General features: G+C 37.2%; 1 protein-coding gene across 3 annotated transcripts in view; it reads right to left on the bottom strand.

Annotated features, from left to right (window-relative positions):
• rps6ka6 (ribosomal protein S6 kinase A6) overlaps positions 1 to 17,379 on the bottom strand; it is a 40,187-nt gene that overhangs the window by 16,034 nt on the left and 6,774 nt on the right. For all 3 annotated transcript variants that reach the window (XM_031892395.1, XM_031892393.1, XM_031892394.1), the window contains exons 2-10: positions 9,458 to 9,517; positions 8,356 to 8,472; positions 7,914 to 7,995; positions 7,466 to 7,546; positions 4,552 to 4,631; positions 3,184 to 3,290; positions 2,472 to 2,509; positions 1,191 to 1,333; positions 377 to 447 (exon numbers count right to left, since the gene is read on the bottom strand). In XM_031892395.1, coding sequence (XP_031748255.1) covers positions 377 to 447; positions 1,191 to 1,333; positions 2,472 to 2,509; positions 3,184 to 3,290; positions 4,552 to 4,631; positions 7,466 to 7,546; positions 7,914 to 7,995; positions 8,356 to 8,472; positions 9,458 to 9,502 — 764 coding nt within the window. In that variant the 5' untranslated portion in view covers positions 9,503 to 9,517. The remainder of the gene's footprint in view (positions 1 to 376; positions 448 to 1,190; positions 1,334 to 2,471; positions 2,510 to 3,183; positions 3,291 to 4,551; positions 4,632 to 7,465; positions 7,547 to 7,913; positions 7,996 to 8,355; positions 8,473 to 9,457; positions 9,518 to 17,379) is intronic.

Genomic DNA, 17,379 nt, shown 5'->3' with positions numbered 1-17,379 from the left:
TTGCCAAGTATGAATTTAAATGCAATGCCCCGGTAAAAATTGTGTTTTCTTCAGAAACACTGATACATACAATAGTATATGTAAGAGTAAAACAGCATTCATGGCTCTCTACAGAACGAAAATATTTCACATATAAAGCAGGATATTTGTTGCCAAGAGATACAGATTATTAGTAGGTTTTGGATGCAAAAACAGATGCAAAACGTTAAATGTACAAAAAAGTTATATATATTATGACTTTATGACGTTACAGACACAGTGTTCTTTACACAACTGATGTTTTTATGTTACAATAAAGCAGTATCCAACACAATGCTCTACAAGGCCTTATCATCCGCCACACTGTATTTCAGAATTGCAAAAGACATGGACTTACTTAAGAATCATATTCATTGTTTCATTCCGATCTTTGCCTTGGAAAGGCAATGTACCAGTGAGCATCTCAAACTAAAAACAGAAAGGTAGTTGGTTTATTTTACTTTTAAAATGTCTTTGTCTGAAGAATTAGCTAAGCCCTGTGTCAAAAGCATACCAAATACCCCAACACCGTGACAAGTGCAATTGTGGAGGACAATTTAAATATTGCATTTGAGTGTTCTGAAGCTAACTGAAAACAAATAGTTGTGGTGTCCCTTAGGTCTAACACAGAATACGTAAAATCTGAACAATATTATATTCTACTTATGCCAACAAAGCTGCCTTCTTGGTACTGCGCTGTGTGGGCATATTTGTGTGAAAGCCATCCCATCCTGTTTTTACTTCTCTGGCATAAGTACCACACTCCTCCAGAGCTAGGAGACCAAACACCCATCAGAACTCACATAAACTGACAATGTGGCTGGAGCAGCTAGCAACACCTATTTACTAAAATGCTTTCAATAAATCATTTTTGTTAGTTCAGAATTTTACTCTACTGCAAATGTGCAAGCGGCAAGAGGATCACTGGCTCGCAGGTACCTAGGCCAGTGCAGTTTACTGCTAACAGAAGCACCGGCCTGGCATATTGAGTAAGTGATTACAATCACTAGGGGGTGCCTAACATTTTGGCACCCCTCAGTTGGTGTTCCTTTTCTTCTCCTTTAAAAGAGAATAATTGCAGTAACACCAGCTGTAATTAGCTTTAAGGATAAATGATTAAAAATGTATTTTCATAAAATAATTTTTTTTTTTTTTTTTTTTTTTAAACATACCATTAGAACACCAAAAGACCACCAGTCAGCACTTTGTGTGTGACCTCGCCGGTTTACAACTTCTGGTGCCATATACTCTACTGTACCACAGAATGAATAGGCTTTTTTTTCATGATCCACCGATTCTTTACTGAGGCCAAAGTCTGGAAAATACAAGCATTGCAAAAAGTGCACCCTAAACTTATACACATTAAATGTTCATTTCCAATTATGTTTTCTATGCACCATTTTTCTAGATTCCTTAAGGCTTAAATAAAAAAAAAAAAAATTTTTTAAGGAATATAACAGATTGTACTGCAGGAGGGTTTAGCCAGACATGCAACAGAAATATGATAAAACATTTTGGGGTATTTGTGGCTGCACTATTGTTATGATCTTTTTTCAAGAGTTTTGTGTGTGAATTGGGACGACTATTTAAGAATGCTATGTGGCACAGTAAAAAAATCAGTGCCACTAAAAATAGCTTATTGTTTTTTACCTATTTGCATTTATGCCAGGACAATCTTTCATTTCATAAAAAGCTATGAAGTCTAGTAAGGAAATCAATAAAGCAGCTACCACTCATAAGTATAAATACAAACATATATTTTGTGCATAAGAAACAATATTCTCATTTTACTGTTCAGAAAACATCCACCACTTCTAAAAAGGATGACTGTCTGCTTTAAAAAAAATGTATGGAGTTCTGTGCTTGATGACAGTGTTATTTTGTAGAGCTTGCAAATGTATGCATTTACTTTGCTTTATTTCCTCTTGCAATTATGACATCTTTATCTAGCCCTGCATAAAAATACTGTCAAAAAGCATGACTTGCAAAAGTGTCCCTTTTGCTGAAATGGTGAAGGGAGGTTAAAAATAGCTAAGTTGCTTGTTGTTCAACTGGCATGTCATAATTGTACAGGTCATGCACATGATTGCTACTGCTTATACCATACATTATTGCACAAACCACAGCCCAGCTGCTCTGCTAACAAAAGTCATGGAAAAAGCCTGGAAGCATCAGGGGTATGTTCAGGTTTTGTGATATGACATATAGAGAAAAATGTAAAGAATTAAGCACCTATCTGCTATTAGTTTTGCAGTAAAAGCTACTTTTAAAAAAATGCAAGTATGTAATCTGAAGGTCTGACAGTAATGGAAGTAAAGGCAAAATAAAATAAATGCAGATAAACAATTCTAGTTAGATCATTATGAAGACTAAAAATTAATTATGCTAAAATATAAATGGAAAAACAATGTGCAACACTGATGAATATATACTGCAGCATAGAAAGGACCTACCTGTTAACTTGATATGTCCTGCTTCATCAAGCAAAATGCTGAAAATTAAAATTCACATTCACCAATACACATAACAAAAATTTTGGTAGCATTGATCAAAAGTCTCAACAACGATAGTAGAAATGGAGTATATTTATACAGCTGTCTGCAATGAGCTATATGAAGAATATAGGCAAACAGCAAATTTTTAATTTTATCTATGCAAGTTAGTGCTGGGCGGTATACCGGTTTAACCGGTATACCGTTTTTTAAAAAAAAAAAAACGATATGGTTTTTAAACATACCGCTACACCGGTATGCGCGCCTCCTGCTATTTTTCTTCAATGATATCCGGGTTGCGCCCGTGCGCATGTGACGTCAGCGCGCACGCGACGTCGCTAGGACGCATCGCTGGAGGAACCACAAGTTGGGTAAGTTCTGCTGGGGGGTTGTGGTTGGAGTTGTGGGGGGGTTGTGGTTGGAGTTGTGGGGGGGGGGGGGGGTCGGGGTTGTGGGGGGCCACCAATATTTATTATTTATTATTTATATACCATCAAATACCGTGATACCGATATAATTTTGAAAAATACCGTGATATAAATTTTTGGTCATACCGCCCAGCTCTAATGCAAGTTAATTTTTATCAGTTTGTCAGGATCCACAGGGCACATTAAAATGCCATCTGGTAGAAAGCCATAATGCAGATAAAATGGTAAAATTAGTTTTACTTTACTTTTCTGGTTTCAGATCTCTGTACACGATTCCCAAGCTGTGAAGATGGTCCAAAGCAAGAGCCAGTTCTGCCAGGTAAAACTTCACATCTTCCTCTGTAAACATAACCTAATAAGAACTGTATAGATTTAACTTCTGAGATATTTCTTTATGTCCTAACAAAGCATTCATATTGCAGGATATGAAAAAAAGGAGAGTAGGTAACAAATTTGCATAAAAAGCTGACTCAATTTCCCAGCATTCTCAGTCAGCGTTCAAATATAAAAAGTTATTTCTGCAGAGGCAGATCAGAATTATTGCCGCCAAAAATTAAAAGTGCATAGAAACAATTTCTACAATTCAGGAACAGATTCTAAAAAATAATCTAAATCCCCTTTTTTGCAAACTGGAAATACAAGGTCATACCATACATATACCAATATAATAACCTTTATTAGTCCTTACATAAAGAAAAACTAACAAGCAAGGGTTAAATATTCATATTTATGTTTGTGAAATAAGAACAATTTGCTTGTACTGGACAAACTATAGTTAATTACCAAGTAAATACACTGTAGTTTACTCTATAAAGCTATGGTATGACCAGGGGGAAATATCAGCAAAACACTTAGAATTTCAGAAAAGAGAGATTATTTTATAGTCTAATCATAGAACAAAAACATGAGTCACAACTTAGCAACACAGTAATTAGCATTTTCAAATCATCTGAACTCCCTGCCGATTACGTAAGTTGCCATTTTCGAGAATGGTTTCTTAACCCATTCCTGCCTGCAAAAGAATTTATTCAAAGCAACTTTTTTTTTTACCAACATGCAAGGGAGCAAAAATGCTGGTTGAGCTTGGGCAATTGCAAACAGACAAAAAGGGCTTCATCCATTAAGGAAAAAAAAATAAATGAATACATTTTTTAATAAATTGCTGTGCTACTTCTCACCAGCTTTAGCCAGTTGTTTCTATATAGCTGAAAGATAATAGAGCCAGAAATTGTATGAAGAGCAGACATGACATTGATCTTTGAAATTCAATAACCTGAAATAAGAATCTCTAGGGACCAATAAACCCCTCACTTTAATCAGCTGGAAGTGCTAAACCTGAATGAGCTGCTTACTTCTTTAAATCAGATCAAACAAAGCACATTAGGAAATGATCTAAATACCTTTTAATCAGTAAGGCTGATGCCACACAAGGCGTATGGAGTATATTTTCGGATACTGACACTAAAAAAACTACTGTTCAAAATATAAATGTACATTAAAAGTTACCCATAGGTCATGTTAATCGTTTTTCACTGATAGGCCTGCTTTTGTAAGTAATTGTAACAATTGTTCCCCCAGTGCTAAATGTAACTTTTACTAAAGCATATAGTTACCTCTTTGGATAACCGCGTGAATACATCTCCTCCCCTGAGAAAATCCAGAATCAGATATAACTTCCCTTCTGTTTGAAAGGCTGGGTTAAATATAGAAAAATAAAAAAAAAAAAAGTCAAATGTAGCAGAGAAAAGGGAATTATTAAAAAAAACGTAAAACAAAATACAAAATGAACATACTTAAAGTTAGCAATGGCTTCCAGATAAATCTGCTCCTTTTTTAGCCAGCCCATCAGGAGACCCACATAAATGGGCCAGTAAGCTGCCGACATAGTGAAAGGACTTAGTAGGTAGCTTTTATTAGTCTGGCTATGTCCCGCTTTATTCCAGAACCATATTGCTGGACCAGCCATAGTATCAAAAATATTCTGGGCTGCAAATCTGTCATGTATTCATGCAAAAATAGCATTCTCAAAGGAAAACTAAAGTAATCATAGACAGAAGCCCCATAGACTGCCCTCCACTGCCCCCAACCTCCTTGCATAATCTATTACATAGTGTCCCTTGTGTAGAAAGCTGACCAATAGATGAAAAGTAGCACAAGCATAATTCCCAGACACCATTTTCTTCATCTTCAAATTTTGTTTGGCAAGTTTACCGACACTGAGTTTTCTGGTGCATGTGTAGTTGAAACTTGTCCGGAATTATCCCTAAGGGCTGGGGCAGACGGGGAGACTAGGGAGATGTCGCGGGCGACTAGTCTCCCCGAAATACCATTCCACCAGTGAGTATGTAAATCGCCAGTGGGATGGCATACGAGGCGCTGCGATCTCCCCGAAATCGCGGAAATTGCCTTGAGAGAAATACGCGGCGGCACGTATGCCATCCCACCAGCGATCTACATACTTGCCGGTGGGACGGTATTTATGGGAGACTAGTCGCCCGCGACAAGGGAGATTTGTCCAAGTCTCCCTGTCTGCCACAGCCCTAAATGTGCATGCACCAAATAGCTTTGTTTGTTGGCAAAAGAAAGAAAAGGATCTGAAGATCCAGAAGATAACGCCTATGAACTCCACTGTGCTACTTTGCATTTCTAGGTCAGCTTTCCAAACAGGGACACTTTTGCATCTAATAGACTCTGCAGGGACAGAAAACGGAGGGGGAGGGGGGCAATTGATGGCTGTCTAAGAGGGCTTTGTCGGGGGGGTTTAGTCACAATAGTGCAAGCTAGAACGCTATATTTATTCAGCAGAATGCTTTACCACACCCGAGTAAACAGCCCTAGAAGCTCCCTTTGTTTGTTTAAGATAGCAGCTCCCAATTTAGCTTGGTCTAGAGGTCACTTTCAGGTAGCAGCTTGCAGGCAGGGAACAACTCTCAGTTCGGATTACAGCAGAGAGGGGAGGGGGAGAGATGAGGAAACTGAGCAGGCTTGTGCAGCACCATGAAGAATTTTTCTGAGAAGGAAGTCCGACACAGAAGATCATATATACAGAATAAAAGGAAAGAAATGCGTGGAACTGTGGCTAACATATGCATTAAACAAGGAAAATATACAGAAGATAGTGTCTTTACTGGGAACTATTATGTTTTGTCTGCATGCATATATACATTTTTTAACAATGTTTACATCTAAATTACATTTATTCTAATAAAAAAATTGACCAATTAGCATTTATTGTTATTATTATATATCTATAACGTACAGGTACCTCCATGGCAAGTATACAAAACGGCAATGCTTCCTTCACAGAGATTCACAACACAGTGAAAGTAACTAGAGGCTCTTGAACAGTTCCAAAGCTAGGCTGGCTCTGTGAGTCAGCTCCAACTCATTACACAGCCTTCCATCCTTCAGCAGAACAATTCACTTAACCATGTAAGTGCTAGTGAGTCTGCAGGAAAGATAGAAAAGGTAATTACTACAACCATTCAGCACTTACAAGGTTAAGTTGATTGCACTGCGGAAGGAAAGCTACTGCTTAACTTTGGTACAGTTAGGTACCACTAGGTATCAGGAAGTTCTCATATGTAATAAACATACACATAATATATAGACACCTGATTTTTTTTATTAAAGTATATTAGATATATTCAATTTAGTACAGCATGTCTTACAGCCTAATAATGACTAATATGTGTGTTACCAGAAGTAAGCCCTTTGCATCTGTTGTGCACTTGGCAGGATTTTTTGGTGCAATCAGTTAAATGAAAAGAAAATTACATCACTGGAGGTGCCAATCCCACAGGGCCTACAGCCGCTAACCTTGGACCCTGGATGGTGCTCCTCTTCCCTGAAAATAAGGCACTGGTCCTGGTTATAGGTCTATCAAATCAGTGCTGCCTGCCTTCTATCTCTTCTTCCCAGCACAATCTTGAGGCTTTTGCGACCGTGCACACTGCCAGTGAGTAAAATTTTACTTAACAATGCATGCACAGTCCAGGACCCCCAAAGGACAACTGATGAAGATACAGCAACTCTGTTCTCTTAGGCATATAACTTGGGCCAGTGAGTTTTTCAGCTAGAAGGGAGTAGGTCCCAATGTTAGCCTGCCACATCTATATGTTTCCTTGTCCTTTAAGCTCCCTGTTTGTTATAAATTATTGAAAAGTGCTACATCATTTGGGAGCTCTATATAAATAAGTGATACGGGTGATGGATTAGGAATACACTGAATCCACGATTCAGTTTTGTATTTATTCAAAAGCTTTCTGCAGGATTTGGAGAAATCAGTGTTTAGCCAATGTAACTCTATTCATGGTCATGAAGCTTTGGATAATTGAAAATAGTAAATATTTTTGAAAAGATGATTTTTCTTTGATTTGCTAAAATTTGAATATAATGACTTGTGTGTCTACATCCCTAGTATATCCGACTTGTATACATTTATGCCTATATTAACCTGTTTCATGGGAAGACTGTTTTATTGATAGTGCAAAATTACTTTAGATATTGGTCTAGGGCAAAACTTACCGTAGTGCAACTTCACAATAAATGGATGGTTAACTTCCACAAGGATATCTCTCTCCATCTTTGTCCGTACTCTGTCTCTTACTGAAAAAAGATGCCCCCGATAAAATTTAAAAAAAATAAAAAAGAGGAAACAAAATAGCAAACAGTTTAAATGAGGCCCTCTTTAATAGCATAAAAAAAGTCTGTGTGAAATCTGTTTGGAGAATAGATAAAATTTGATATGTAGAAGATGTAGTATTGCAAAGACATAAGATTAAGGCTTTTTAGCATTTGTCCCATAAGGATACTAATAATGTAAGAAATATAATAAAATATAAGTCTGGCATAGACTAAGTGTAAGGGAGGCTTGAAGGACAATTAGTTTTTGGTTAACCATAGAAGAATCAAGCTAAAAGGTCAAGTCACTTCTTACAATTTGTATGTGGTGATACTGGCTTTTTTGCTTTACCTTTTAATGAGGCCTTTTTTAACACTTTCATTGCATAAAGTTGTCCAGCATCAGGTCCAATGATTTTTCTAACAAGGAAAACCTTATACAAAAAAAAAAAAATCCATAAATTATCAATTCTGGTTCTTCTACGGAACAATGCAAATTAGGAAATAAGATTTTTAAGTTTGATACATTTTAATTTTCTATCTTCTATTAACCTAGTGGCGGAAGGAAAGCCAAAACATTTTAAGCTAAACACAGGATAAGACACCCTACACCCACAACACTTTATTTTGGTAATATATACTGGGCATTAACACTGGCCTAGTTGTGAAAAAATATCTTATTTTAATCAAAAGTGAATATTCATAAAAAGCAATAAGAACTGCCAAGAAATACAACAACAGATTGGACTGAGAGGAGGAAAAATGTGGGCAAGCACAGAACAAAAGAAGCTTACTTTTCCAAAAGATCCCTGCCCAAGAACCTTGAGTAACTCAAACTGTGCTGGGTCTGCTTTCTCACATCCTTCCTTAACATGGTGAGTAATTTGAATTTCTTTAACATTTCCTTCATCCTGTTAGGAATGAAACATGTACACTTATCAGATGGAGACAAAACCACAGCAGATAGACAAAAGTTGATTTGATACCAAACACGTAAAGCAATAGAATAGAATCGGGTTAGCGCCACATAGATGAGGATAACCAGAAAATCTGTTTGTGCCATACATCAGCAATGCAATTACAACACAGCATTACAGCACATGGATCCTGTCTTATGCCCTATAAAAAGGAATAACTGCCTGTAAATTTACATTAAGCTCAGGTCATAAAAAATTAGTCACTGTGACACCCAGAAGTGATTTGTTGTAAGAAAGCATCTGGGAATGTTCACCAGTTAAGACCCATGCAATCTGTATTTTGGAGGTTAATTTGTATTTATTTTAATTTCACTATAATTAAAGGAGAAGGAAAGGTAAAAACTAAGTAAGCTTTTATGGCCATAGCCATAATAGAAATGTTCTGTCCTCTGTCAAAAGATTTGTTCTCTCTTTGTTTTCCTGTGCCAGAGACACAGTCTCTCCTCTCTCCTGCTGCCCCTCCCTCAAGAATGCTAAGAACTTTCTCCCCACCCCCCTCTTAGGAATGTGGATCTGAGCCAATCAGCAGGAAGCTTCCTCATAGTCTTAAAAGCTGTGCATGTACGCCAGTCTTGGTCTTGGTGCAGGACTGAGGCATTATGGGAACTTTCCTTACAGAGCTCAGAGGGGTTTTTTTTTCCTATGAGGCTTCTGATAATCTGAACGAGCTAAATATGGGGAGACTTAAGGGCACCATTGAGAGAACTGAAGGTATGCCTGCAGCTTGAGATTAACTCTTTATTAGCCTTTCCTTCTCCTTTAACCTGGTAAAGTTTTCACAGTACCTTACCCCTACAAAAAGTGTCAGCTGTGACCTAAGATTAACATGAAGGGTGACACGAACTCATACCAATAGAATTAGATCTGAGGCAAAAAAGTAGTATAATCAGCGTTACTTAGGGAACACCTTATTACTTACATAAGGTAATAAAGACTCCCCTTCCTCCATTGGCTCATCCATCATCTTCAATCCATTTAACTATAAAAACAATGGTTGGTATATCTGATTAAAAAACATAATGTACTGCATTTTCATTTTATTAGACTGATGTATGCAATCCAGTGTTTACGTTTTTAGTCATACCTTCTAATATTTCTAATATTAAATTATAATACATAGTTGAAAGGGCTATTCAAATGTGTGTACGATTTTGATGAGTACAATACTAGGTTTGCTCATGCAAACAAACCCATAGCATATAAAAGGGATCCCATCTGGATGCTAGGGACACATTTATTCATTAGGTTGGAGAAAATGGCTCCTTAAAAATTGCTTCTAGTATGCTAGTAGAAGGCATCAAAATTGTGTACTGATATTGTGTAGCTGAGTTATCTTATCTACATCTCTTTAATATTTAATTAATAGTTAACTACTTTTGAGACTTTATTTAGCATCCACATGGTCAATTGCTAGGCAGTGCACTTTTGCTACAGAATAAACATGAACCTGAACACATAACATCTACACTGAGACACTTAAACAGTTACTGTATGAATGCTGTGGTTGAAAGGATACAAAATCTACATTATTATTATTATTATTATTATTATTATTATTAGTAATCCTTCAATCAGCAAGTTAATTTGAGTCAGAGTAAATAGCAACCAGTCCTGTGGCATGTTTGGTTTACAACAAATGAGATGACAACAAATAAGGATCAGGAAAAGGCTTTAGTGTAAGGAAATATGTATTCTATTTCTCTGTTTAACAGTAATGAGGATAAGTTGGGAAAAGGAGAAACAAAACTATTATATTGGCAGTCAAAGTCATATCTACCACCCTGACAAAGGCCCCATTTAAAGGACGTGTAAAACTCCCACGATAAGCTCTTTAAATATCTGCCAGTACTGTTCTTCAAAAATTAATAGCAAGCATCCTCTTAAAGTAGAAGCAAAGTTACAAGGGAAGTTACAATCACTGGGGAGTGCCAAATGTTTGGGACCCCCGAGTCATTGTAATCATGTACCGGATACTCCGGGCCAGTGCTCCCGTTAGGAGGAGCCGGCACATGACCTTAATAATGCCTACAGAATACTTTTTCAAATTGTTTCCGGTGCTAATGTAATGGACTTCTCACTACTAATGAATGGTAAGTGTTGCAAATTATCATTTTCATTTATAATCTGAAACATTGCTTTTGAATTGCCTTGGCTAAGACTCCAGAACAAAGTAAAACGTTTTATAGCAGTAATGTTCGCAGACACCTGGAATCTTACAGACAACAATGACATTAAATGGGTGAGGCCTATGTACAATGATCAGCATGTAAAGCCAGGGAGAAGTATTTGGCTACAATATCATTGCTGAATTCAGCTAAACCGTTGATTTATATATCTATCAATATCTAGATAATGTACTTTGAACCGCCATACTCCAGCACTCTTGAAATCCTAGTGCTAAAGCAGTGATCCCCTGCTCAACACCCCCTTTGATGTTACTCCCAGTGGCCTCAAAGTAGGTGCCCATTTTTAAATCTCTGGCTTGGAGGCAAGTTATGGAAGCAATTTTACTCCAAGCAGAGCCTCCTGCAGGTTAGCAAGTCCACATGGAGCTAACAATTAGCCAATCACAGTGCATATTTGACATCCCCAAAGGGCTTTATTCATGCTTGTGTGGCTCACCAACACTTTTTACAACTAACTGTGACTTACAAAAAAAAAAAAAAAAGGTTGTGGATCCCTGTACTAAAGATTCAGTGATCTCTAGACATGACATTCTAGAATATTTGTGGGGATACTGGCATAATGGGAGAAAAAAAAACATGAGAGAGCTGGTACCCAAGCAGCAAAATGAAACCCTGGGCTAGTGGCATGCCACCTCATGCCAACATCTTACACATGAATCTGTCATGCTTCTCTTCTTTTTTCAGAGTAGGAGAAGTGACAAAATATGTAACTGTGTCTCAGTGTGATATGTCAGCTGGAATCACCACAAGAATGATACATGTACATCACTAACTTCTGTGAAACATGATCTTTTTTTTTTTTCTTTTCCTTCTAGATCAACAGAAATACTTAAGCAAAAGGTTAAACTTGATGGGTTTGAGTACTCTTAAACTGCTGTGTTACTATATCTGTATATAACTACAATAGTAGGTAACCCTAATTCACTTGTATTCATTATTAGATTTAAAGTGTAAATTTAAATGAGGCATATTGGTGTTTTTTATTAATTGTATCTAGGTGATAAATCATAAAAGTACTTTCACGTGGTTAATCCTGTTTACGCCCCTCACACATAAAAATACTAATTAAAATGTTAAACGTTTAAGTAGAATGGGTGAGGCAAATACTGCACTTGGGAAATCACCCTTTTCAAAAGAAGGTAGTAATTATCCTGTGATCTCCACCCAACAACACAGGAATAAAGCTATACACACCATTAGCATTGGGCTAACATCAGTGCTGTTAATCTATTTTAGATTTAAATTTCACATCTTGGTATGAACAATATATGGTATATAAATAGTTATTTTTAGCACTGCTAGGCTAACAATTTTGTTTTTATGCAATCTTTAACAATCTAGACCATAATTTTCTTTTTTTCAAAATCGGGACAGGTATTCGCACTGCTTTTTACAAGATGAGGTTACTAGCTGCACATAAATAGCAGACAATCCACAGCACTACCAGATAGAGGGAGCCCTCTCAACAACCACAATCACAAACTTGATCTTGTATAAAAGTTGATTATAACCTATATTACTACTATGAAAATTTAAAAGGAACGTGACATGGGACATGAAAGACACAAAAGGTTGATAAGTGCAGAGGGACAGTGCAATACCCATTTAGTATATGTAGCACATATTATATGTTAATACATCTATGTTCTATACCCATTGCTGAGATACTTAAGGCACTGTACAGTAGTTTTTACCTTTATCCTGCAATGGTTTTGGTGTTTGAATGGAAATGTTGTAGGCAAAGCAAAGTCTGGGCATTTGCCATTGCATTATGTGATGAAGGTGACATTAAAGATGTGATTGCTCCTCTAAAACATCAAGCAAAAAAAAAAAAAAAAAAAAGAACCTTGAGAAGGCCAAATTATAAGGCTCCTTGCAGTGATCAAAACTAAACTTTTCTGGCACTGGATACATAGGAATGGAGTAAAATGGTGGCAATGTGCTCCCAAGTAAATTATCCCTAGCCGGATATTTTTATATTTTTAATAATGTAATACACTTGTCCAGGGAAAAGGGTATTGATTTTGGTCACTAGAGGGTGGGTGCTTAACAAATTGACTATCCCTTTGTTTAATCTTTTTTTCTTAAAGCAATATACATCATGTATACAAAAACTTTCAGTCAGCTCTATACACTTACCAGACTACCTGATGTTAAACAGCTCCATGTAACTCCCCAAAGAGAAGAGCACTGTATCCTTCCACTTGCTAAAATTAGTACAAGCAATATTTGAATTTTATCCCTTACATACACAATCCACATTCAGAATGGCACGCACATCTGCACAGAATGTAAAATGATAATGCTGGCAGTGTCAACAACACACAGAATAAATGATTGCGCTCGCGGTGCCAACACAATCACTCACAAAGATGGCAGTGAAGAGAAATAAACATTGTCTCTTTGAAGCTTACCATTTATCATCTATAAAGAAGAGGTAAAGGAAAGTCCAGGGAACCTGGCAGCACTTCTACAAGCAGGAAGAATACTTTATCCTAAAGGGCACTCTAAAAAGCCTTCTACATTGGGACAGCATCAGACCATATACAGAGGGCAAACAAACTACTTAAAACAAAGATTAACAACAGTTATAGGGAAATTTTCCACATTTAACTGCAACAAGCAAAATACAGATTCATTTGTACTAGATGCATCATGGAAAAATATTTGTATAAGACACTATTTCCTGCAAACTTGAAACATAAAAAGGGACAAAATGTGTTAGTGCCACCCATATTAGATAAGCAGTGGACTCTAAAAAGGTAGAAGTATGTTCATGTGTATGACTAACTATTTAGCTGAATACTGTCAAGGGAAAACTTTTTTTTCCCCAAAATTAGTTGCAAGTTCTGCTCCAACAGAATACTGCATTAAAATCTGTTTTTCAGAAGAGCATTTAATTTATTTTCAACATAACAGTAGGCAGGTAACCAGATAGCAGCTCTCCTGAACTGACACCTCCTTGTGTCTATAGCTGGTGCCATGTGGGGCAGATTCTCGGCCCCTACTCTGGCATCAGCCTTCGTCTCTGCCTGCACCCAGAACTACACAATGGTTCCAGGAGAAGGCAGGCTGAAAATCAGCCCCCTGTGCCATCAGCCTATGCTGCTGTTCCCCAACATCAATTCTCCTACAATTTAATTTTACTTTTTCAATGTAACTTTTTAAAGCAGACATAGGGGCAGATTTATCAAAACACGAGTTCGAATCCCAAATGGGAAAGATTCAGATTTTGCGCGGCATATATCTTAAAATCAACCCCACAAATTTCAAGAAGCACTAGCTTAATTGTAGTTAGGAAAGTGACAATAATAAATATAATATAAACGTTTTATTTTTCTAAAAACTTTGTAAAGGCAGAAGTGTTATTGTAATGAACAAGTGAAGCAGAGGCAGTGGAGGGCTGATGCCAGGGAGCAGAAAACAAGGGACATACTATAGAGAGCTAGGCAAAACTGACAGCCCATGAAGCAGAGGCACCTAAAGAGCTGTGTGAGGAGAGCAGAGTGCGCTTCTCCCTCGTAGGTTCCTTTCCAACGGATTTGTAGAAACAGAGCGGCAGAGAAAAGAAGGAAGCTCGGAAGAGAAACTTCCCAACTCTGTAAAACTGACTGCATGTGTGGGACCTGTGAGGGGGGGGGGGGGGTGTTGCTAGGTGGACGTTGGAACAAACCGGAGGGTGGGAGGGCAGGCAGGCAGGCAGGAAGGAGTGAAATTGAAAGCGGCGTCCTCTCCGCACACCATGTGACGTCTTAATTAGACATCACACGCATGCGCAGATAGGGGAAGGGGGGGGGGTGTAGGGAGAGATTCTCCAGGCGAGGGTCCCACTTGTGCAGCACAGTATGAATGCCTAATGGGCAACTAGGAAGCCCCCTAGCCAAAATAATAGCTAATATAACTTATGAATTGTTTTGTAAATTAAGATTTTATTTGCCAGAATGTTTCTGGCAGTCCATGTTTTAGAAAAAGCCACAAAATAGTTTAAAATGACAACAGAATCCCTTTAATAAACCTTCATATTAAACAATGTTGCTTTTCCAACAGAACAGACATTCAGCTTGCAGTACTCCAGTTATGTCAATATACATCCCCCTGAATAACACACTGCTAGAATAGCTAGTTAAACTGCCAGGGGACTATTATATTACTATTATTGTTCTTTCTTTATGTAGCTCTGATCTATCTTGCAATGCTTTATAGATATTATATCATTCATATCTGTGCCTGCCATGGTGTAGCTTAAAGTCCTTATTCATATGCACAGTATGGTCAGTTTTATCAATAGCCAGTTATCTGGGCGTGGGGAAAAACTTGGAGTACACAGGGAAACCCACATAAGCAAAGAGAGATTACAGAAATATAATATCATGGACACTGAACCAAGGTCCCCAGCACTGCAAGGCAGTTCCTACTTTTTTTTTAAAGCTTTTTCAATGTTGAAATAAAAAATTGACTTTAAACAAAAGCTGGTTTTATGGTAGGTTTGCTAATATGTCATGTTTCTTTAATTAACGTTACTATCATTAAGTTACACATTGTGCACCCAGAAATAAACTATAGTGTGAGGTTTTCTTTGGATCTTACGAATTTGGATGTTCCTGAACTACAAGAATATTATACAAATGTTGCATGTGTGTTTAAAAAGTATCAGACTACTGGCAATCATTCTCTAGTCCTCAGTAGTATATCTGCCCCATCATCAGAATTCATTAATAAACCTGATGCAGAAAACCCAGTTTATATCCGGTATGTAATTATTAGGCACGTGAAAAAGGTCAAAATAGGATTCAAGTAGAGAGCAGGTTGCTGCTCCTCCTAGTTACAGCTAAACAAGTCATTTGTTTACACACCCAGTATCTAATGTACTTTTATAAAGTTTGATGACTAAACCAAAAAATTAATTTGTTTTGGAAATGTTCAAAATAATTCAGAGTTATAATTATGTACAACGAATCATACAAATGTACAGGATAAGGGGTCTCTTTAAAGCGCTATGCCTTTAGGCTGCTAAAAAGCATTTACAAAAACACAAATAATAGAATAATTGGGCCATCAACATGGATTAGTAACAAGTTACTGTCTTCTCTGAAACACAGAGAAAGCTAATCATTTAAATATTAATACTATGGGAAATGGTATTTCCATATTTCAGAGCTTTCTAGTTTCCAGGTTTTTGGATAATGTTACCCAACACCTGTGCTAGAAAAAAGTAAAACTTTTACCCTTCTAAATTATGATATCTTAATCAGCCACCAACCATTTATTTACTCCAAAATTTCATTGTCAGTAAAACTTTATAAAGTTTCTGCCACTAATCCAGCATGTTAAAACTATCGCCTAGACTCCCTCAAGCACTCCTTTTACTTACTTGTATCATGCTCCAATAACTTATTAGCCACGTCTAATGCAGCAGTGGCATTGGGATTGAGGCAGGGCCCTTTGTACATGTTCCTGCCCAATCTACTTAAGCAGCATAAGCACAGCCCAATATTTTAATTGGCTAATTTGCATTCACATAACAAATTAAAAAAAAGGCAGGATGCAATGTAGAAGAGAACAAGATTCCTAGTACTGTATGCCAGCATTTACTATGGTTTCACATTATGGCCCAGGATAGAGACAAGAGAAAATGATTTTCTCCCATTCAAGTTATGGTTTACAAATGCATTGCGCCAATAAACATTTAAATGGCTTAAAATAATAAATGTCCTATCTTTAAGCAATACATTTTAATACAATACAATTTAAAGATTGGAATGGATCTTCTGGCTAATGTCTTAACCTCCCCACCATGTTTCCTATGCTCAGTAGGGGTAAAGTAAAAACAACTATGCAATGGATTATCCATAAACCCATCCTCTCTATTGGATGCAAGGGTATAAATAAACTGTAAGCAATACTGGCCCTTACCCCAACCTGTTAGGCATGATTCATGTACCCTATACACTGTCGCAATATCTATTTGCCTCTGTACAGTACTCTAAAAATTCATCAAACAACTAAAAGACAGTCATTAAATTATAGTTCCTGAATTTTGAGCATTACTGTTACAGCCAAGGCACCATGGCATTGCCAGAGAATCAGTAACTGCAACCGACAGGACCTTCATTCTCCTTGTGTGAAGGCAGAGAGGATCACTGGCTATCCACATCCTAGATAGACTGGCTATCCACATCCTAGGGTGCTTCTGACACAGACAAATAATCAAAAATCTATTGTAAGAGGTGGTTTGTATGTTGGCTCGAAACCCAGGGGTCAAATGGGTTCAGGCCAGCAAATAACTCCTGCATCTGATAATGGGCAGGAAAAACCTTTCCCCACTGCTGAAATCACCCCTTCTGTCAGACTTATCAGGCTGGAGTTTAAAAAAATCCCATGCTATGCCATGTTATATTCAGTGCAGGCTTGACCACTGGCCAACCTGCACACCAGTAACAAGATACTCCATAAAAGATGTAACTTTAAACAGTATTTTTATTAGCTCAGATTGAAATCAAGGACCATGTTTTATTCATATTTTAAAAATCTGTAAGCTATGCTCAATGGATTGACCTCACTATTGGTTTATAAAAATTCTGAAAGTGAAATCCATTACAGAGCATTCCTACTAAAGATGGTTAAAGTCTCTGTCTTTAAGGTAGGGCTTCACTTT

This window comes from Xenopus tropicalis, chromosome 8 (assembly GCF_000004195.4).
Source record: "Xenopus tropicalis strain Nigerian chromosome 8, UCB_Xtro_10.0, whole genome shotgun sequence".
NCBI classification, from domain to species: Eukaryota; Metazoa; Chordata; class Amphibia; order Anura; family Pipidae; genus Xenopus; species Xenopus tropicalis.
The sequence above is the reverse complement of the archived record's forward strand: the minus strand, read 5'-3'. Positions and strand labels throughout refer to the sequence as shown.